The following is a 22,018-nucleotide window of genomic DNA, read 5'->3' as shown; positions in this document are numbered from 1 at the left end:
CAAATAAGAACAGCTTTTATCACTAATGCGTTGCAGCTGCTGCCTGCATTTGTAGTGTGATAAACCTGAACGGGCTCTCCAGCTGCCTGCAGCTGTCCTTGTGTGGGGTATCTTTGTGATCATCCTCTCCTGGGCAAGGCCCCACCGTCCTTATTTAAATAGTGAAATGAAATCTGACCCTCATCACCCTAAACAACAGCCAGGCCTGCCGCTTGTACTAGATGCGTTAAAATGAAAGTTGCTGGAAGCTGGTTCTTTGTACACGTCGTGAATGTCATTTAGAAACACATGCCGCTTTTCAGGGCTGGCACTGTGGTTTGGCGTGGTCAGCTGCCACTTACAATGCCAGCATTCTGCAGCGGAGTGCTGATTTGAGTCCCAGCTGCTCAGCTTCTGCTCCAACTCCCTGCCGATGCACCTGGGAAAGCAGCAAATGAAAGCCCAAGTAACTGGCTACAGTAACTGGCTCCTGATTCTTTCCTGGGCCACTTCCCAACCATTACAGGAATCTGGAGACTGAACCAGCAGGTAGAAGATTCTCTTTTTGTTTCCACCTTTCAAATACATAAGCAAACAGATCTTTAAATTTATATACTATACACAGCACCTTCCATTGATTCCACTACAATTATTTCACAAAAGGCATAGTTGTTTTTCTCCTGGGCATGTATGCGTTCAGCCCTGCACTAACTGTGACTCAGTAGCTGGTTGAAGCTGCAGTCTAGTGTGCTGCCGTGTGCTGCAGCAGAGCCGCACCCCTGTGTTTGGTACGACAGCATCATACTGGTCTTTAAGGCAGTCGCTCCGTGCAACAAGCTGCACCCCTGTGTCACACTGGTCTTTAAGGCAGGCCCTCCGTGCACTTGGTCTGGAATGACTGCTCGGAGCCCTGGCTTTTGTCACTTCAATCTTTTGCCCACCTTTACTGCACTTTCTGTTTTTCAGTTATGTAGATGTCTGTTGCAGATTCAGAAAGTTCAGTCCTCTCTTTACAGGATGAGAGAAAAAAAAAAGCTTTTTGGGGGGCATCCTCTTTCAATTAATTTTAAAAGCAAACTGGACTCGTGTTCTAGCTAATCATATTTTTAATTTTTCATGCATAAGCATTTATTATAAATCACAAATGCTTACATATATCTGTGGCATAGAAAAGAAGATCTGAAACAGAATGAAAACACTCCAGTTCATGCCATAACATGCATTAGGAAGCAGTGATGTCACCCAGCTGAGAGGTCGCTTGGGGAAAAGGTGTCATACTCCTGTCTGCCTAAATTCTGTGTGAATATGAGAAGGAAATTTGCATATTTATACATTTCCCTTTTAGGATACAAAGAAAATCTTTGTGTGTACCTAGCAGTGACTTTTCTGAAATATAAAATTCTACACGGAAACTCTACTGACATATGGGATTTTAGTTTTTAAATTTATTTTACTTATTTGAGAGTCAGAGATCTCCCATGGCAAAGTCAGCCCCAAACTGGAAACTGGGAAATCAGTGCAGGTCTGCCATGTGGGTGGCAGGGACGCTGCTCCCTGGGCCATCCCCTGTTCCTCACAGGGTGTGCCTTAGCAGGGAGCTGGGATTGGCAGTAGAGCCAGACTGCAACCCCGGGGGCTCTAGTAGGGTGGGGGGTGCCCTATGTAGCCTCAACCTCTAAACCAAACTTCTGCCCACATCACACTACTAACACCTTCACTGGGCTGTGTTTCTTTGGTTAAAATGAATGAACCTTTTTGTAAAATCACACACAACATATTTGCCTACTTTCAGTAAAGCATTACTTATTAATACATAAAACAACTTAAAACAGCATGCCTTTTTAAATTCCTTTAATTAGCCAATTGACAAGTTTTTCCAAAGAGCATCAACTCATGGAGTTGCTAATGCACATGGGTTCTTCCTTTCTAATTCTGGTTTGTAAAATCTTCTTATAGTTTTATTTTTGTTTGTTTTCTTTTATTTTTAAGATTAATTTATGGATTTGAAAGACAGAGTTAGAGAAAGGAGGGGTGAGAGATCTTCTGTTGACTGTGCCTGTAGGGGGCAAGGATGAGGGACCTGCCTTGCCAACACCAACGCACGCCCCTGGTTCACAGTCCTCATCCACAGTCACCGCTGAGTACCATCACAGTTTAAGAGAATCATGCTGGTGGTCACTTGCTTTTTCCTACTAATTCAAAAACAAGCAAATTTTCTCCAGTGTGAAAGTAAATTGTCTTTTTTTTTAATGTGGGTAGTACATGAAATGTAAAAGAAGGAAGGAAGAGGGGAGGGGAGGGGAGAGGAGAAGGGAGGGAGAGGAGGGACAGGGGAGGAACTGCAGGACCTCTGACTTGGCAGAGTAGCCCCCACTCCAGGAAGCCTCATAGAGGCTCCACCTCGCTTCCCCGACCCTGGGCGTCACGAGGGGGAGGCAGGCCGGCATCTTCTCCTCACTTCACTTGGTGGGTTGTTCTCTGGTGCCCCTGGAGGAGAGGGAGATTTGCTGCTGCTGTGCCAGACGGTAACTGCATTGTGATGATCTTGGGTTGATTTTATTTAAGATTTATGTTTTGTAAATTGTATACATTTTTTGTTTTCCACGATAGTTTTGTAGACATAAAAATTCAACCCTTCCCTTCCGTTTCTGCTTTCCCATTCTCCCCTCCTGCCATTTTCTCCCATATTACCTCAGTAATAGAGTTCCTTAGTGCAAGTTACAAGTTTAACTTTCTGGTATTTAAATGACATGGTAAGTACAGGCAAAGGCAGAAAACCTAGTTTCATTATGTAGAGGTATATTGATAAGCCTCATTGGCAGCCTTACTTTGATTCAGAAGTAGTGACATACACAGCATAGTACCTTTACTTTCTGGTATGCTAGAATCCCTTGCGTGTACATGGATGTGTGTGTGTGTAGTGAAGAACTACATACATATATGTGTGTGACATATATGTGTATATGTGTTTCCTTTGCCATCCAGAAGCTTCTTAGTTTAATGTAGTCCCATTTGTTTATTTTGACTTTAACTGCTTGTGCTTTTGGTGTCTTTCCTAGGAAGTCTTTGCCTACACCTATTTATGTTACTTATTTTAAAGGCAAAGTTATCAGGGGGTTGGAGGAGGGAGAACAAGTCTGAAGAAATCTCCTATCTGTTTGTTCACTCTCCAAATGGCTGCAACAGCCAGGGACCGGCCAGGACAAAGCCAGAAGCCAGAAGCGTTCTCCAGGTCCCCGACGTGGGTGCAGGGACCCAAGTACTTGGGCCAATATCCATTGCTTTCCCAGGCACATTAGCAGGGAGCTGGATGAGAAGTGGAGCAGCCAGGACTCCAACATGTCCCCATATGAGATGCCATCATTGTGAACACAGTTTCACCTGCTGTGCCACAATGCTAGGTCCCATTTTCTGTTTATGTTAAAAAGCAAGTTCTGGGCCCGGCGGCGTGGCCTAGTGGCTAAAGTCCTCGCCTTGAACGCCCAGGATCCCATATGGGCGCCGGTTCTAATCCCGGCAGCTCCACTTCCCATCCAGCTCCCTGCTTGTGGCCTGGGAAAGCAGTCGAGGACGGCCCAATGTCTTGGGACCCCGCACCCACGTGGGAGACCCAGAGGAAATCCCTGGTTCCTGGCTTCGGATCAGCGCAGCACTGCCATAGCGGTCACGTGGGAGAGAATCATCAGATGCAAGACCTTCCTCTCTGTCTCTCCTCTTCTCTGTATATCTGACTTTGCAATAAAAATAAATAACTCCTTAAAAAAAAGAAGAAATTACATCCAAAATAAAGTGAGGATCAAAGGTATTCTTTCACTAAAATTAAAAATTTTTTAAACGTAGGTTTTTTTCTGTTTAGGCTGCACAAGCCAGGTTTTTGCTTGCTTGTTTGTTTGTTTTACAATTTATTTATTTCTGTTGAAAAGCCAAATCAAATTTGCAGAGAGAAATATCTTCCATCTGCTAGTTCACTCCCCAGATGGCCACAGTGGCCAGAGCTGAGCTGATTCAAAGCCAGGAGCCTGGAGCTTCTTCCAGGTTTCCCGCATGTGTGTAGGACCCCCAGGCTTTAAGCCATCTTCCACTCCCAGGCCATAAACAGGAAGCTGGATGGGGAGTGGAGCAACTGGGACATGAACCAGTGTCCATATGGGATACAGGCACTTGCAAGGTGAGGATTTGCCATTGATCCAGGTTCCAGCCAGTTTTTCTTTACAGCTTTTGCTGGTATCATTACTTGGTAGTAAACTCAAATGCTCTTAACTATGTTTTGTTTAAAACAGTAACCTTTCTTTTCAGTTTTCATTCTAATTGTTCATGCTTATGGGCAGGGTGATGATTCCATACATGTATACAATATAAAACAATCAGATCTGTTTAGTTAGCATTTCCTTCTCCTTAAACGTTTTTCTTTAATTTGGGGAGCCTAATACTTAATAATTGTGCAGACTTACAAAGCAAAAATGTTTCCAGCTTTTGGGGGGAAATAGGGACTTCAATGTAAAAGTAAACAAGAAACAAAGGAATTGTGAGAGGTAAACGCTTGGTGTGGCAGTGAAGACCCCCTTGAGATGCTCATGTCCCGCAGGGGAGTGTCTGGCTGGAGTTCTGGCTGCTCTGGTCCCAGGCAGCATCCTGCCCATGTGTACCCATGTGGCAGCAGGTGATGGCTGCAGCACCTGGCTCCCTGCCACCCACAACAGAGGCTCTGATTGAGTTCCAAAAAGGCTCTCGGGTTTTGCCTGACCCAGCCCTGGCCATGGCAGGCGCTCAGGGAGTGAATCAGTAGACAGAAGATGAGCTCTGTCTCTCTGTCTCACAGACGGTTTAAAAACAACACCACCAGCAAGGGTCCTCACTGTCATGTGCAAGTGGAGATGACCGCTCTACTTGGACGGCAAGGATGGATAGCCATTTGTGGGCAGTCCTACCAGTACAGGTCAGTTGTAGGAATGTGTCTGTGCTGTTCTGTTCCATGACGGATGTCTCTGGTTCTGTCTTCCAGGCCCCGTGGGAGTTGGGCTTAATGAACTGAAGCGGAAACTGCTCATCAGTGACACCCAGCACTACGGTGTGACCGTCCCCCGTGAGTTGCGTCCTCCTTAGCCTGCTGCTCTCTGCCTTGGCTAAGGATGGGTGCTGAGTGCTCACAGAGCCTGCGGGGCCCCAGCCCCGGGCAGCATGCCTGAGGAGGGCCCTGCTGCACAGAGAGGCGACAGGGCTTGCTGCAGACCACAGAGGTGGTGAGCAGCACAACTGCTCTCAGTTCCCCGCTTCCCCCGTGTGTGGTGTGTCCTAACACACGGAGGACTTCAAGTTGTTGACATATTCTCTTGGTACTATAAGTCATGTTACCCTATTTCCTATCCATGCTGGTGTTTTCCAGGGTTTTTCACCAGCCCCAGGATCCGAGCAACTAGACCACTGAGAGCTGAAGGAGACTTCTTGTAGTAGACACATTTTCTCAGTGACTTGGTGTAGCTTCCAGCCGGCAGAGTGCTCAGCGGCCCTCTACTTCAAATACGGCCGGCTGCTTTGCAAGACACAGTTAAATCTGCATGAAAGCGGTTTTTCCTTAGGCATTCTTACAGATTTAATGTGATGCTGGAAGCATTTTGATCTCCAGAAATAAATGCCATTTGACTACTTAATATGTTGATGTTAGGAAAGCTGTCTGACAGGCTAAATTGAAATGTTGGCTTTTATCAAGTGGTTTTAGTAGTTTTTTTTTCTTAAATCATTTGTATATTGCCCTTAGGAATGTTCTCTCATTTGGGAAGAGTTCAACTTTATTTTAAAATTACAGTTTTCTATTACCTCCAGTTACTTCTTGTTACTACATTTTTCAAAATTGTTATTTATAATCATTTTCAGCCACAAGTTATACAACTGCTGGTTTCCACCAGTAGAGATGAAAGTCTAGGAAAATGTGGAATTAGATAGTTTCCTTCCCTCCTTTAATTATTCATGTCTCTTACAAAAACTGTGCTTAGTAATTAGAACGTTTTACAAACCAGTTGTTACACTTACAGGTGAATTAGTTAGAAGAAACTTAGCAGATGCAAAAACAGGTTACAAAGGAAAAAAGAAATTTGTTCTTTCCAGCTGGGTACTGACTCCTCTGCTTGGGTTGTCTTCGCTTCTGCAGCTGTGCCACAGAGGTGGCCATGGGGCTGCCTGGCGCCGGGCAGAGAAAGGCTTCTTGGGCACCGCAGGGCTCCACAGGTGCCCCCTGTGCTTGGAGTGAAGCCGGTCTCAGGGAAGCCCGTCTCAGGCTCTTCCTCCTGCCTGCACCGGCAGCCCTTGCAAGGGACAGGCCATCTTTTGGGTCCCTTGATTAGGAATAAAAGCTCGTTTCTTTGGAAGATGGTAAATACCAAAAAGGCCAAAATGCAGCTGTGACCTGCCAGGATAGCCTTGCTGTTCCTGAAATATGCTGGCCTCAATTTCTCCAGCTGCTGAAAGGGTACTTGCCTTGTTAGTTATTCTGAAAGGTGGCAGATTCCAGAAAGAATGTGGGGTTGGGATTTTCCAAGAAACCCACAGGGTTAATTCTTTTCCACTCTGATTGCAGTTTGTCATGTGTTTGTTTGTTTGTTTGTACAATTACTTTGAAGGACAGAGTGATATGACAGAGGGAAATAGAGAGGTGGAGGGAAGGGATATTCCATCTGCTGGTTCACTCCCCAAATGCCTTCCGCAGCCAAGGCTGGACCAGCGGAAGTTAGAAGCACTGTTTGGGTCTCCCACAGGGGAAGCATGGACCCCAGTACTTGGGTTACCTTCTAGTACTTTCCCAGGCACATCAGCAAGGAGCTAGATCCAAAACAAAGCAACCAGAACCTGGATGGGCCTTCTGAAATAAGATTTCAGCATCACAGGCAGTGGCCTAACCTACCATGCACTCCACTTTTCCATTCTCTTAGTTGTGTCTTTTAAAGTCAAAATTTCTTAATTGTAATGACATTTTCATCCATCCTTTTCGTGTTTGTGGTTGTACTTTTTATGTTCTCTGTAGAACTCCTTGGCTAGCTCAAGGCCAGGAAAACACTCTCTGTTTGCCTTCAGAAGCTGCATAATTTCAGCTTTTACATTTATGCTGTGACCCATTTGAAGCTGCTTATTTTCTTATTAGCAGACGAGCCTTGCCCCTTGCCTCAGGGGATACATTCTGATGATTTACTGTTCATGCAGAGGTTAGAGTGGGTGACCTGTAGAGAGCCAGACTCCATTGGCCATCCATCTGCCTTCCACTGTGCTCCTGGGGGCAGCAGTGATCTCTCAGGACTTGGGAAACCAGCTGGAAGCCCAGGCTCTTGGCCTCCCCCCACTGTGGCAGGCCTCTGAAAAAAGAGCTAACAGGTGGAGGATCTAGTTGAGTCTCTCCAAGAAAATTAAAATAAAACAATAAAAAGTGTTTTTTTTTTAAATAGATAAGTTTGTTTGGGTGCCAAAAATATTTGAAGCCCAAGCATAGTTGGGTTTTTTCTTCATCATACCCACTTTCCAGGAATGTTTGAAGACCCCTGTTGTGACTTGTGAAGTCCTCTCAGAATGTTCTGTAGAATGCTGGCATTTTTCTCAGCAGGTCACCGACGGCTGATGCTGCACCATCAGTTCTGTGTCTGGTACCTCTGCTGTGTTGCTTGGGACCCACCTGGTCAACTCTGAGCCTTGCGGGCATGATTCAAACCTCTGCTCTGGTCTAAGGCTCGCCCTTTCTTCCTTCCTGCATTCCTTGCATCCATCCTTTACTGCCTCCCAGGCCACAAGCAGTGAGCTAGAATGGGAACAGGAGCAGCAGGACAGAAATAGGCACCCTTGTGGATCCTGGTGCTTGCAAAGGAAGGATTAGCCAGTTGAGCCGTAGCGCCAGACCCAGCTCAGTTCACATCTAACAGTCTCTGGGATGCTGAATGCCATCTGAATCTCCCCAGTAGCAGGTAGGGTTGATTCGTTGGTGATGGCAGAAAACATACAGCACTTCCTTCCCCAGTCTCCTCCCTGCCACACTGGGGCAGTGCCTTCCCGTGCAGCTGGCTGCCCACCACAGTCCCGCAGTCCACCTGCTTAGAGGTTGACTGTAACAGATACGTTGTGTAGGCCCACTCAACAGGAAAGGGCGGCTGCCAACTGTCGTCAGTACAGACACTCCTGAGCTGGTTTTCAGCTTGGTTTCTGTTCTGCTCCAGTCTTCTTCGCTGAGAGATAATCAGCCCAACTGCAGAAAGATTTGCAAATCCACAGGGGTCTAGGAAGATGCTGCTAGCACCTTTGCAAAGGAGGAGTGGACATCACATGTGTACACATGTGTCTCTCAAGAGAAAGGGCAGCAGATCTAGAGCTGACCTTCAGCCTGCAGGTTCTGGTCCTGGCTGCCCTGCTTCCAATCCAGCTGCCTGCCCGTGTGCCTGGACAAGCAGCGGAAGTGGCCCGAGTGCTTAGCCTCTGCTGCTCACATAGAAGACCTGGATGGAGTTCCAGGCCCCTGACTTAAGCCTGCCCTAACCCAGGGAACTGTGGCCATTTGGGGGACTATCCAAGGATAGAAGGGTGTGTGTGTGTGTGTGTGTGTGTGTGTGTGTGTGTGTGTGTCTGTCTGTCTTTCCCTCTTTCTCTGTAATTCTGCCTTTCAAAATGATAGCCTACAAAGCTAATGGAATTGTTAATCCATTTTCACATCCATGTCATTTTAGTATGACTTACAACAGCATACTATATTTTCTTTGTGAATTTGCTTTTTTAAAGGTTTAAAAATCCCGCTTAAAAAACTAAGTACCTATAATGTTTAGTTTTTCAGTATTTCCCTTAAGGACTTTCTAAACTCCTTCCTGATCAACCGCAGATACTACAAGAGCAAAAAGAAGCCAGGAGAGTGATGGCGTTGAGTACATTTTCATTTCCAAGCATTTGTTTGAGACAGACGTACAGAATAACAAGTATGTGGAATCTTCTAAAACTCCTGAACTTATTTGTAAATGCATGCCTGTATACCCAGTTTTAGCCAACCGCAGGTTCCCCTTCATTTGAAATGTATTTTCACTCTCACAGTATTCAAGAGTTACTTAAGAAATAAGGGTGAGTCCACGAGCGATCGTGACCCACCTTCACTTGTGCTTTTTTTAATACCCTCGAGCTGCCATGTTGGAAGTGTCAGGATTCTCTCCCAACAGGAAGGCATGCTAGCATCTGACAGTGACCTCTTTTCCAGGCCACTAATTGAGTCCTACTGTGTAATTTAGACAGATTTCTATTTTAAAAGCCAACACAGTATTAAGTGCCTGTGCCTGTGCCTGGTGCCACTGGCCCCACCGCCCGCCCTCTCACACTGGCTCTTCCAAACTGGGAGGCACGGTTCCATTCTCATTACTCACCTACGCCGCTGCCTCTAGCTAGCTCTTAAGCACCCTCCCCCCCGCCCCGGCCCCCATTTGAGTTTTCCATTTGCTGAAGCATGAATATTTTTGGGTATCAGACGCAAATGTGTGTTTTAGTGCACGATTATGGGATTTTATTGAGACATCGAAATGCTTTTCTCGCCCCTGGCACAGTGGTTGTGTTTTTATAGCACATAATCGGCTGCCCTGGTTCCATTAGCCACCCCCAGCTCCCGCCATGCACTCCGGGGCCAGCGTGGCTCCTGGGCAGTGTGCAGTGAAACTTCAGGAGCCTCTATTGTGTGCCCAGTTCCCTGTTTTACTGAAGCAGGGGTGATGGAAAACATTAGAATGCCTGAGACGAAAGTGCTTTTTTTCCTGTGTTAAGAGTAATCCAAGCAAGTGTTACTGATTTGGAAATATGAAATTGAAGATTTTTTTTTTAATAGACATTCTGGAGTACTTGGCTCTTTTGTTGTTGCTGTTGTTAAACAGTAAAAAAAATTTACATGGTCAGCAAAAATGTGTTTAACCTATGAATGATGTCTTGCCATCTGCCTTGTTATTTAAATTCACAAATGACTGCAAGGCATCTCTTGTTTTCTGCAGGTTCATTGAATACGGTGAATACAAAAACAACTACTATGGCACGAGTATAGATTCGGTGAGGTCTGTGCTTGCCAAGAACAAAGTTTGTTTGCTGGACGTTCAGCCTCATGTAAGTGGCCCCTGGCCTCATGCCTCGCCCTGACCTACATGCCCTGTGTGCCACAGGCGCTTGCTCTATATGTGCTCTGGCCTGTCTGTGGTTTTGCCAGATCACAGAAGCCTGGAAATGTAGCTGGAAACACCTTTGATGGCCAGAAACCCTATAATGTCACTAGAAAAGAAGAGTGAAGAGACCTAAGACCTGTGTTTATAACTCTTGTTTGCATTCAGCTTTTATCAAGGGTGATGACTGTGATATTTCTGCGTGTTAATCTTATTTATTTTGAAAGGTGTAATGACAGAGGGAGAGAATGAGAAAGGGGAGCCCCCATCGCCACTGGGGAAGTGGGGTTCACTGCCCTTGATGGGAGAAGCAGTCTGGGCTGACCCAGGTGGAAGCCAGCAATCAGAAGCTCCAGCCCAGTCTCCCACAGAGGGGACAGGGACCCAACCCAGACGTCACATCAGCCGGAAGCTGGATCAGAAGTGAGGCAGCCTGGACTCCCAAGGGGGAGGCCTCTGTGGCACTCAACGTCCCAGCTTGCCGAGCTACAGTGTGGGCCCCACCAGGATATTTCCAAATCCAAGTTCAGTTTTCCAGCCCTTTTCTCCTGAGGAGGTTTTTGTTAAATGTAATTATCAAGGACCATCTGGGTAATGATAATATCAAAGCCCTGGCTGAGCTTACCTAGAGAAGGAGTTTAAGGAATTCCCTGCTGAGAGCAGATGGACAGAAGGAAGCACTTGAAGTCTAGGTAGAGTTCATGGTCACCTAGGAATGTAGGTGATGAATACCTGGAAGAGGGAGACCTGAGGACTCCAAACAGGAGGGAGTGGATAGGACCATGTGCGGATTAGTGCATCGTGTGCATTTCCTGAAATGTCCTACTGCGCCCTGTATGACTAGGGTAATGAAAAGGTAAGTTCATTTTTAGTTTTCTGACTGCTACTACAAAATTTTGCTTAATGTTGAAGGAAGCAGAAATGCTGATGACAGAGGACACCGGTCACCTCCAGTTGTCTGTCATCCTATTCCCCATCCTCATCTCTGCAGTAAGCTTTCAGGCTATTAGGGCCCAGTTTCCCAACTCTGCAAATGTGTCAGCAGCGTAATCCTCCTTCCTAAGTTAGTGTTCTCTCTTGCTCAGTGCCGGACTTTGTCACATAATGAGTAAAGGAATTTTCTGCTTAGCAAGGAAAACCAGTAAGGCCTGACGTTCTAAGAAAAAGTACATTGTTCCTTCCTTGCAGACGGTGAAGCATTTAAGGACACTCGAATTCAAACCGTATGTGATCTTTATAAAGCCCCCGTCTATAGAGCGACTGAGAGTGACGAGGAAAAATGCCAAGATCATTTCTAGCAGGGATGACCAAGCAGCTGCGAAGCCCTTCACGGTGAGGAGGGTCACGCCTTGTGGTCAGTGACTAGCTAGAGGAGAGGGGACCGAAGGCTCCGAATGCCCCTGGCTGCTGTGGGAGGCAGTCCAGTGCTGCTGGGGGGCGGCCAGAGGTGATGCTGTGGTCTGAACCTCTGTGCAGGATACAGTGTACTCTAACTGGGTCTGCCACATCAGTGACAGGGATCCCAAATGCTTGAACCATTACCTGGTGCTTCCCAGGTTGGAGTCAGAAGTAGAGCTGGGGTCTGGCACCATGGCATGGCAGGCCAAGCCTCTGCCTGCAGCACAAGCATCACATACAGGCACCGGTTGAGGTCCTGGCTCTGATCCAGCTCCCTGCTAATGGCCTGGGAAGACAGCAGAGGAAGGTCCAAATCTTTGGGGCCCTGCAGCCATGTGGGAGACAAAGAAGCTCCTGTCTCCCACCTTTAGCCTGGCTCAGATCCAGCCATCATAACCATCCGGGAAGTGAACTAGCAGGTGAAGGTCTCTTTGTCTCTCCTCTTTCTGCCTTTTGAAGAAAAATAACTCTTTTAAAAAAGAAGTGGCACTGGGACTGAAACCCGGGCTCTGAGGTGTGGGATGAGGATGGACACAGCCCAGGCAGTGTCTCAGGCGGCTGCGCCTACCACCCACCCTGAGCTCTTCACAGTCAGTTGGCTCAACCATACATACGGATTAGATTTTCATAAGCCCAACATTTATGTGGAAGTCAAGCTAATTATTTTCAGACCAGACTTATTTTTTAATGCTAAAAATAACAAATTCAGTTACTTTTAACTCACTTAAAATCTAAATGAAAATTGTCATCACTTGTCTTATTGTTTAATAACTTGTGTCAATAATCCTATTTGGCACCATAACAGAAAGGGCACCATTTGGGGTATAGGATGAATTAACTAATACTGCTAGTCCACAGTGACAGTTGCATTTCCTGGGAGTGTTCCTGGGAACAGAGACTGTGGTGTGTTAGTGACCAGCAGGGCTTCCAGCACAGGCAGGACTCCTACTATGCCCTGAGGAGGTGGAGGACATGCGCCAGCCACCCCCGTGATGGCATCTAACTGGGGAAAGTGGCTGATGTTACCAATTCGCTCCTGTGAATAGGCATTAGTGATGTGGCCGGGAGCTGCCTCACCAGCCACGGTTCTCCCCTTGGTAGCTATTTTAAAACTGACAGATCCCTGTAATGTGTAACGAATTAGCAACTGCTACTCTTAAGTTACCAAGGGAGTTTTGACTTGGGAGCATTTGGGTTGCAAGCCCATCAGAGAGAGGAGTTGTGGTTGCAGAGAGCAGTGTCTGCCTCTGGCTGAGATCACACACTGGGCACTGACCACAGCTGCAGTGGGCAAACCAGTTAGAGAGGGTCTGTGGAGGCCAAGTGATGTCAGGACCTGGGTAACCAATTTCTTTTTCCCCTAATACTTCTTTTTGTAGGAAGAAGACTTTCAAGAAATGATTAAATCAGCGCAGATAATGGAAAGTCAATATGGCCATCTTTTTGACAAAATTATAGTAAATGATGATCTCACCACAGCATTTAATGAGCTGAAAACAACTTTTGACAAGTTAGAGACAGATACCCATTGGGTCCCAGTGAGCTGGCTGCATTCATAACTAGGGGGAAACTCCAGCATCATCTTTTCTTTTTCATTGAGTGCATGATTAAATTAGTTGCCATTTTGGTGGTGGGGTTTTTTTTCCATCGGTGTCACTGTCACAGCTGGTTTTTTTGTGTGTGTCTCTTAGAGCCTTATTTGAAACACAATGAGTGAATTTAAGATCAAGAATCAAAATTTGCACGGTACTGTTTTTCACGCACATTGTTGAGCCTCCTTTTTATCTTTAGTAGAACTCTGTCTCCAGTGTGAGGCTGAATTTTTTTTTTTCCTAAAGAACTGCAGCTGGAGACTTGGGGTACGCTGGTGTCCGCCACTTCTTCCCATCCCCAAAGTGGGCCTGACCATCCAAGCCTGCCTGTTAGCCACAGACGCCTTAACGAGTGGCCTTGGCACTGCTCCACCCAGCCGGGAGCACTCGGCTGCTTCCCACGTGGCACAAAATAAATGGGCAGAGCTGACTGTGAGGCAGATGGCACACCTGGCCCTGGCTGGCACGGTGCGTTCACAGGGCATAGGTTTTCAGATCCTTCTTGAAGGAGGGACTGAACATTGACCTTAAGTAACTGCCAAGTGACAGCTTGAGAAGTCCTTAGGAGCACATAGCTGCAGAAATTTAATAAGGGAAAATGCGTTTTTTTTTAAATCATGAGATGTGCAACTAACAACCCTCCCTTCAGGCATTGTAAGAAGAACAATGATATGTTGGGGCAATAGATGATGACAATTCTTATCTGTAACTCCTCACGGGACTCCTTCTGGGGCCACCCAAACAGTTAGTTGTGTTTGAAGTGGCTTTAGACTTTGTGAATCCGACAGCCTGATTCCCACCCCGAAGCCCATGATGTGACTCAAGAGGATACCATCATTTTGTAGGTCTGTGCAATGAGTGATGCCCCGAACATGTCAATTTCATTAGGATGTGCTTTAGAAAATTGTTGATGTATGTTGACTTTTTTTGTCAGCAAAACAGTTGTTCGTGCCAGCCAGATGCCAGCCTGACACTGGCTATTGTTTGTTAGAGGTCCAGGGGAGATGCTTAATGAGCTGAACATTGAGTGGGGTCGTTCCTTTCCCTTCAGTACTGCTGAGCTGCAAGTGAATGGTACCGTTCAGCCTATTGGAAATCCACACATTCTTGGGGAACACTCAAGCTGCCGATGGAAGATTGTTGCATCTGTGACTTTCATACAGAAAGAAATTATTTTTTGTTGATCTATAAAGAGAGTTTAAATGTCATGTTTAAAGAAAAATAGAATGTAGCTAAATTTTATATATTTATGAACTGTTTGAAAGACATATTTTTTTAATGAGCAGATGAGGCTATTCATGAAATAAATTAATTATATGTAAAGATGTCATAATTTAAAATAGTAGTTTTCTAATTTGAGGTCAACATTCCATGTAAATACTGACACAGCCTCAAGTGCACTCTGTTTGGTCGAATCACCCACGGGGCATCTTCAGGGATAAGAAGCGCATCTGGAGACCCGAGATGCAGTCACGAGTCACTCAGTGTCACTTCACATCAGCCGCGTTGTGAGTTCTGAGTTTCTCAGTAGCCAGATCTGATTTTGAAACCCTGACATCGTGTGGCTGGTCTACGAAGAGTACCAGCCTTGGTTCGGGTAGAGCGTTGGATTTTTGAAACACTAACGAGAAGGTCCTCTGGAAGGAGACCTCTGCTACAAAGAATGAAAGCAATGTCAGCAGTCCCCTGAGTCACGCAGGCGCAGGTGGGCTGACTCTGTCCTCTGCAGCTTCAGTGAGGTTCTTCTGCGGGTTTCCGTGTGCAGGACACTGCCCTGGCTCTTTGTTTCAGACCAGTGTCAGACTCGAAGCTCTGCCCTTCTCGAGGTAGCCGGGTAGAGATGGTGACGGCAATGAGGAAGTGGCAATGGGGTGTTATACAAATGTAACTGTCCACAACTTTCTCCCTTTTTAGACTAGATCTAAAGTGGTATTTTCTTAAATAATGAAAAGAAAGCTCTTTGGCATTTGGAGGAATCAGGTAGTATAATAGACACTGCTTCGTAAATGATTTCCTGTGGCCATCTTCCCGGCTGCACAGATTTCATTGCAGTCTAATGGACAGGGCTAGCTCAGAGGGCGAGCCAGGAACCACTCACGCACAGAGGCCTCTGATTCTGTGCCTTCTTCCTCCACAAATACTGAGATTAGCAGTGTCCCCTTGTCCTGGCTGCCTCGCCAGCCACCGTCGGAGGAAAGAGGCATGTTGACTTGTGCAAGCCATGCATTGAACATTCAAATCAAGAAGGAAATTCTGTGCTCCCATGAGCACAGGCAAAGGTGAAGTTGGCATTTTGTTTTTTAACCCGGATTTGCCTGACCACGATGGCAGTTCTCCCTGAGAGTTTCTGAGGCCGAGGTTCCAGGGACCAGATGACGACAGAGTGTCTAAAAGCGGAAGTGTTCACAATGTAACTTGGAGTTACAGGCCTGCCATCCAAGTCTTCCCAAAGACATTAGTATTTCCTTTCTTTTTTGAGAAGCAAGGATGTATAATTAAATGTAATGGAAAACCTCAGATCTTAATAAAGTTGTGTCTTCAAAGGATATGCATACTTAGTCGGTGTTGCGCTTGTCACCGCGTTCCCTCATGCTGTGAATTTGTGCCACCACACCATTCTCCCCCGAGAGTCAAGTCACTGCTGTTCCGCTCTGAGACAAAGTGATCTGTCAAAGTCACCACGATGAACACTGAATTTGCTTTCTTATTTGTGGTTGCTAGAGAGACGTGGAGCTTCTACTCTCCCCACCACAGTGCAGAAATGGGGCATGCGGAAAACACATTGGGATGCATGCTCCAGGACCAGCTCCTGAGGGGGACACCCCTCTACCTTCTGTCCCTGCAGGGGTCACTGCCTTGTTCAGCAGGTGATGGCACAAGTCCTTGGGTCCCTGCCTTGCACATGGGAGACACAGATGACGTCCCTGACTCCTGGCTCAGATTTAGACCTGCTCCAGCTACTCTGGGCATTTGATGAGTGAACCCATGGGTGGAATATCTGTGTCTGTGTCTGGCTCTGTTTTCAGATATAAACCCTGGGATAGGAGTTGGCCCTTGTGAACCCCTGTGTTATGACTATCACAACCATTATATCACACCATGTAAAGCTAGCTGTGTACATATTCTTCAGCACCCTTCATAAACAGTTGCCCTGCTAGTAAGTTTATGGGAGATTTCCTAGTAAAAAGTTTTCTTTTCTAAAAAACAAAAACAAATCCTAGGGCCAGTGCTCTGGCATAGCAGATAAAGCTGCCACCTCAACACCAGTATCCCGTATGGGCACTGGTTTGATACCTGGCTGCTCCATTTCCAGCCTGTCTACCTACTAAAGTACCTGGGAAAGCAATGGGAGATAATCTAAGTGCTTGCACCCTACACCCACATGGGAGGCTTGGAAGAAGCTCCTGAGCCCTGGCTTCAGCCAGGCCCAACCTGGGTCATTACAACCATTTGAGGAGTGAACGTGTGAATGGAAGATTCTCCCTCTCCCTCCCTCTTGCACCCTCCATTCCCCATCTCCTCTTCCTCTCTTCTCCCTTCCTCTTCTCTTCTCTCCCCGTATCTCTTCTGTGTGTCACTGAACCTTTCAGATAGTTGAGATTAAATACACATTTATTTTATTTTATTTTTCTTTTGCTATAAGAGAAGGGGCAGCTGGGCCGACCTGGGGCGCATAGGGCTGGACTCCCTGCGAGGGGCCTTCTGGGGCAAACTAGCAGGTCAGGGATCTATCCCTTATTCTGCCTTTCAAAGAGAGAAGCCAAACTCAGGGCACACTACTACTGCATGTTACGCAGCACAATGAAGATGTGGCTCTGCTACAGAGCCCACGGGTACACCTCACTCAGTCTTCCTGCGCCTTTGGAGGCTTGCACAGGTGACGTTTGGGGATGCACCCTGGCAGGTCTATGAGGCACCTGTTTGTGGTGACATGCATCCACTCGAACAGGACAGTCCCAAGCCAGTCCTGCTTCTCTTGCTCACAAAAGGCCAAAAGACTGGCAGGGACTACAAGGAGAGGACCAAGCCCCAGCAAGCACTTAAATATACATTTAAAGGGAGAAAGTCCGCAAGATGGGAAGGCCAGATCTGTCTCCTACAAACCTAGATAGTATACATTCATGCATTAAGAAATTTCAGGGGTCCGGCACTGTGGCCTAGCAGCTAAAGTCCTCGCCTTGGACATGTCACGATCCCATATGGGTGCCGGTTCTACTCCCGGCAACCCCGATTCTTGTCCAGCTCCCTGCTGTGGCCTGGGGAAGTAGTCGAGAACGGCCCAAAGCCTTGGGACCCTGCACCCACGTGGCAGACCTAGAGGAAATTCCTGGCTCCTGGCTTCAAGTCGGCGCAGCACCAGCCTCGCAATCATTTGAGGAGTAAATCATCGGACGGAAGATCTTCCTCTCTGTCTATCCTCCTCTTTCTCTATATATATATTTCTGACTTTGCAATAAAAATAAATAAATCTTAAAAAGAGAGATTTCAAAAACATCAAAAATTAAACCAATAGCTTCCAAGAACCAAATGTTTCAATAATAAGACTGGTAACAAAATACGAGGCAGATTCATTCCAGCAAACAGAAAGCAGAGGGCATACTAGTAACTGCAGAAGGAATTTAGTGTCCATTAATTGGGCCAGAGAGTCACTGTTTTTGCAATCAGTAGTGTGATCCACGAAAGAAAGAGCACCAAAGACAGAAAGGAAAAATGGGTGACCATAATCAGCAAAGCCACATTATTTGGTAAGCTGTAAAACTCCTAGACTGTGAAGAAAATGGATGCAAAGGGTCTGAAAAACACAGTTCCTCGGGATGATGACCTTACGATTTGAGAAGAATCATTTGTCGTGAAAGCTCAAATTATACTCTACTGAGCATTTCGATTTTTAAATTCTCATTCCCACGCATTTGAAAAGCAGAGAGCTTCTAGCCATTAATTCACTACCCCCAATGCTTGCAACAGCCAGGGCTGGGTCAAGGTGAAACCAGAGAATGGAACTCCGCTTGGTTCTACCACACATGTGACAAGAACCCGAGTACCTGCTGCCTCCCGAGGGGTGCAAGAGCAGGAAGCTGGAGTCTGGAGCAGAGCGTGGACTCAAAGCCAGGCACTCTGATACGGGATGTGGCTGATCCAAACTCCTGGCCCCAGGGAGCATTTCAGGCACAGCCCTAAAGTAGGATACAGCCAGAACCTCATAAAATTCCAAAACATTTAAATACTTCATACTTGATAGCCACAGTCTAAGGACTAGAAAGGATAACAAATAACCCCCCCCAATTAAAACCTAAAATTTTTGATGTTAAAACAGCCTGATGATTGAAGAGATTAAGATGAAATTGCAAACTAACCAGAAATAACAATGACATTATTGGAATCTTCAGAGCAGGAATAAAACTGAGCCCAGGAATAATTGTCTCTTTGAGTTTTTTTTTTTTTCCTGAGAAATCAATAAATAAAAAACATTGCTCCAGCAGCTTGGGAGGAAAAATAACCTGAGTGGTACTTTGGCAAGACTAACCTATACACTGAATTTTGCAGAAATGCATTAACATGTAAATCAAAGGAAAACTGCACTTCATTTTTTTTTTTTCAGAACTTCACCAAGAAGCCCTTACCATTTTGAAACTACAGATGTTGCACAGGCCTTCAGGCAGGCTACGGAGGGAACCTCGGGTGAGGTGGGCAGGGTCCTGTTCCTCTCTCGCTTTGCTGCGCACTCCTGCAGCACTCAGCCTGCTGCAACATTGGATTCTGCTGTGATTCATACGTTGTAATTGCACGCTTACAGAAACGATTGCTGTGAACAGACGAAGTAACTTTAGACACGTTTTTAAAGGAAAATAATAGGGCTAAATAATTAGCATTAATATAGAGCTGAATTAAATTTTTTCTAAGATGTATTTATTTTTATTGGAAAGTCAGATTGACAGAGAGAAGGATCTTCCATCTATTGATTCACTCCCCAAGTTGCCACAGCGGCTGGAGCTGAGCTGATATGAAGCCAGGAGCTTCTTCCTGCTCTCCCACACGGGTTCAGGGGCACAACGCTTTGCACCGTCCTCTTCTGCTTTCCCAGGCCCCAGACAGGGAGCTGGGAGAGAAGTGGAGCAGCTGAGATATGAAGCAGCACTCCTAAGGGATCCTGGCACATGCAAGACAAGGGGTTTAGCCACCAGGCCCCAATATAGATCTGAATTATGTGAAAAGCTGCAGCTGGGGCAGAAGTTTGGGCCCACGCTGGATTGCCTTAGGTTTGATGTCTGGGTGTGGCTTCTGTCCCACTTTCCTGCTAAGGCATTCCCTTGGACATGGCAGTGATGGCTCAGGTGATCGTGTCTGTGCTCCACAGGCAGGCCTGGATTGAGTTTCCAATTCCTGGCCTAGTCCCAGTCCAGTCCCAATCACTGCAGACACTGGGGGCAGGGTGAACCAACACACAGGGCATTTCTCTGCCTCTGCTTCTGTCTGCAATCTGAATAATTTGTGGAAAGATGATTTTCTTAACTAGATCAGGGTATAGCCCTGCCAAAGTAACTGCAGGAGGATGTGGAATTCAATAAACCTGTAACAGGCTAATTTATTTTTTTAAAAAGATTTATGTGTTTTTATTGGAAAGGCAGATATACAGAGAGGAGGAGAGGCAGAGAGGAAGATCTTCCGTCTGATGGTTCACTCCCGAAGCAGCCGCAATGGCTGGAGTTGAGCCAGTCTGAAGCCAGGAGCTTCCTCTTCCAGGTCTCCCACACGAGTGCAGGGTCCCAAGGCTTTGGGCGGTCCTCAACTGCTTTCTCAGGCCACATGAGCAGGAAACTGGATGGGAAGTGGAGCTGCCGGTATTAGAACCGGCGCCCATATGGGATCCCGGTGCATTCAAGGCGAGGACTTTAACCTCAGTCTCCCGCCGGGCCCAACAGGCTAGTTTCTGTATTGATAATTTGGTATGACCTGTCAGTGATGTCAATATCCATATGTCCCTTGGCTGAAAAAAAAAAATAAAAGATAAAATGGTTCTGCCCCCTGAGGATAATGCAAGCCTGTTTGTGTTGTGGTGTGGTGGGTAGAGCTATTGCCCGTGATGCCAACATCCCGTGGTGGGACCAGTTCAAGTCCCACTTGTTCCACTCTTGAGTCAGCTCCCTACTAATGCACTTAGGAAAGCAACTGAAGGCGGCCCAGTGCTTGGGCCTTTGTGCCACACAGTGGAGACACATATGGAATTCCATGCTCCTGACTGTAGCTTGATGCATCCCTGGCCATTGCAGCCATTTGAGAAATTAACCAGCAGATGGAAAGATGGAAGACTCATATTAGTTCTCTCTCTGCGTGTATGGGTACCTACCTTCCTCTCTCTCTCTTTAACTCTGCCTTTAAAATAAATAATCTAAAAAAAGAAGAGCTTGGTGCCAGGGTCTGTTAAGGATCAGAGAAGGGGCCGGTGTTGTGGTGCAGTACCACTGCCTGAAATACCTATTGGAGTAATTTGCAATCCAGCTTCCTGCCAATGCACCTGGGAAAGGAGCAGGTGATGGCTGAGATTTGTCCCCTTCCACCCACGTCGGAGACTCAAGTCACATCAGTCTGATTTAGCTGCAGCTGTTGATGGCATCTGGAGCGAGATGTGAGAAAAGGGAGGTTCGTTGGCACTGTGGCGGGGTAAGCCCCACACTCAGTGGAGGAGGGAGGAAGAGTGTTGAGAAGCGTGTTCAAGTGGCCTTCATTTTCTCCATAGGTTAGGAATAATGAGTTCTGAGTTGTCTAATTTTTACACAGTGACTTTTTTTTAGTGTCTCATATTCCCTAACTGGCATAGAATGGCATTTGCATATTGCATTGCCTGGAATTCCTTGAACCTTTAAAGACAAGACACACACACACACACACACACACACACACACACACACACACACACTTCTTGAGTTTATCTGAGGGGCAGAGAGATCTTCATATGCTGGTTAGTCCCCATATGCCAGGAATGACCTAGGGTGGGGCCAGGCTAAAGCCAGGAGCTGGGAACTCAATCAAGGTCTCCCGTGTCATTGGTAGGGACCAACATACTTGCACCAGCCACTACTCCCACCCATGGTATGCATTGCTAGGAAGCTGGGATCAGGAGCAGGGTTAGGATTCAGACCCAGGCACTCGGACATAATGTGTTAACTTAGCTGTAACATCACACACCCAGTCCTCCTTCAGTCTTCAGTGTCAACTCAAGATGCTCAAGCCAAACTGGCCTCAGTCAAAAGGCAATTTGCTTTTGTATGTGGGTAGCACAGAGCAGCCCTGGCCGGAGATGGTGTTTGGTGTCGGGACTCCAACAATATTCTTGAGATTTGGCTCTGTGTGTCGGGACTCCAACAATATTCTTGAGATTTGGCACGGGTCTTGGACTGGCTCCCTGGGCTCCCTTCCATGGGCTAACTTCACTCTGAGACAGGGTCTCCATTTGGGGTATAAGTTAGCTATACTAGGAACTCAGTGCAAGACAGATAACCAAAGCAACTCGTCACAAACTCCTGACATCGATTCCAGTTGCTGGTTGGATGTGTGTAGTCCTGTGTTCCCTCCCTGGGCCCAGGCACTTGAGTAATTCTCCAGGGCAGTAAACAGGCATTTCTGAGAAATCTTGTTAAAACCTTTACTCTGGGTCCACCTCAGAGTGTCTGCATTATGGGACGAGGCCTTGCTTGCTAGCCACGTTCCTACGAGGGCTGGGGCCATGCACCAAGGGGCACAGCCTCCAAGGAATGCCACTCACTGCTCTCCAGGTCCAGTCTCAGAGACAACCATTGACTCACCTGGCAATATGACGCTGGACCAACGTGAAGTTCCCCACACCAAGTGGCACCCTATCCAGGTAGGTAGAAGTAAGCCAAGTGACAAGTATGGACACACAGAGCA

The 22,018-nt window shown here is 46.6% G+C and overlaps 1 protein-coding gene across 2 annotated transcripts in view; it reads left to right on the top strand.

Moving 5' to 3' along the window:
• The window catches only part of MPP7 (MAGUK p55 scaffold protein 7), a 173,814-nt gene extending 159,373 nt beyond the window's left edge, over positions 1–14,441 (top strand). For both annotated transcript variants that reach the window (XM_058669646.1, XM_058669645.1), the window contains 5 exons: positions 4,982–5,062; positions 8,822–8,915; positions 9,963–10,071; positions 11,313–11,456; positions 12,902–14,441. In XM_058669646.1, the coding sequence (XP_058525629.1) occupies positions 4,982–5,062; positions 8,822–8,915; positions 9,963–10,071; positions 11,313–11,456; positions 12,902–13,081 (608 nt within the window). In that variant the 3' untranslated portion in view covers positions 13,082–14,441. The remainder of the gene's footprint in view (positions 1–4,981; positions 5,063–8,821; positions 8,916–9,962; positions 10,072–11,312; positions 11,457–12,901) is intronic.
• Positions 14,442–22,018: the final 7,577 nt, after the last annotated feature.

This window comes from Ochotona princeps, chromosome 10, assembly GCF_030435755.1.
Source record: "Ochotona princeps isolate mOchPri1 chromosome 10, mOchPri1.hap1, whole genome shotgun sequence".
In the NCBI taxonomy this organism is placed as follows: Eukaryota; Metazoa; Chordata; class Mammalia; order Lagomorpha; family Ochotonidae; genus Ochotona; species Ochotona princeps.
The sequence above is the reverse complement of the archived record's forward strand: the minus strand, read 5'-3'. Positions and strand labels throughout refer to the sequence as shown.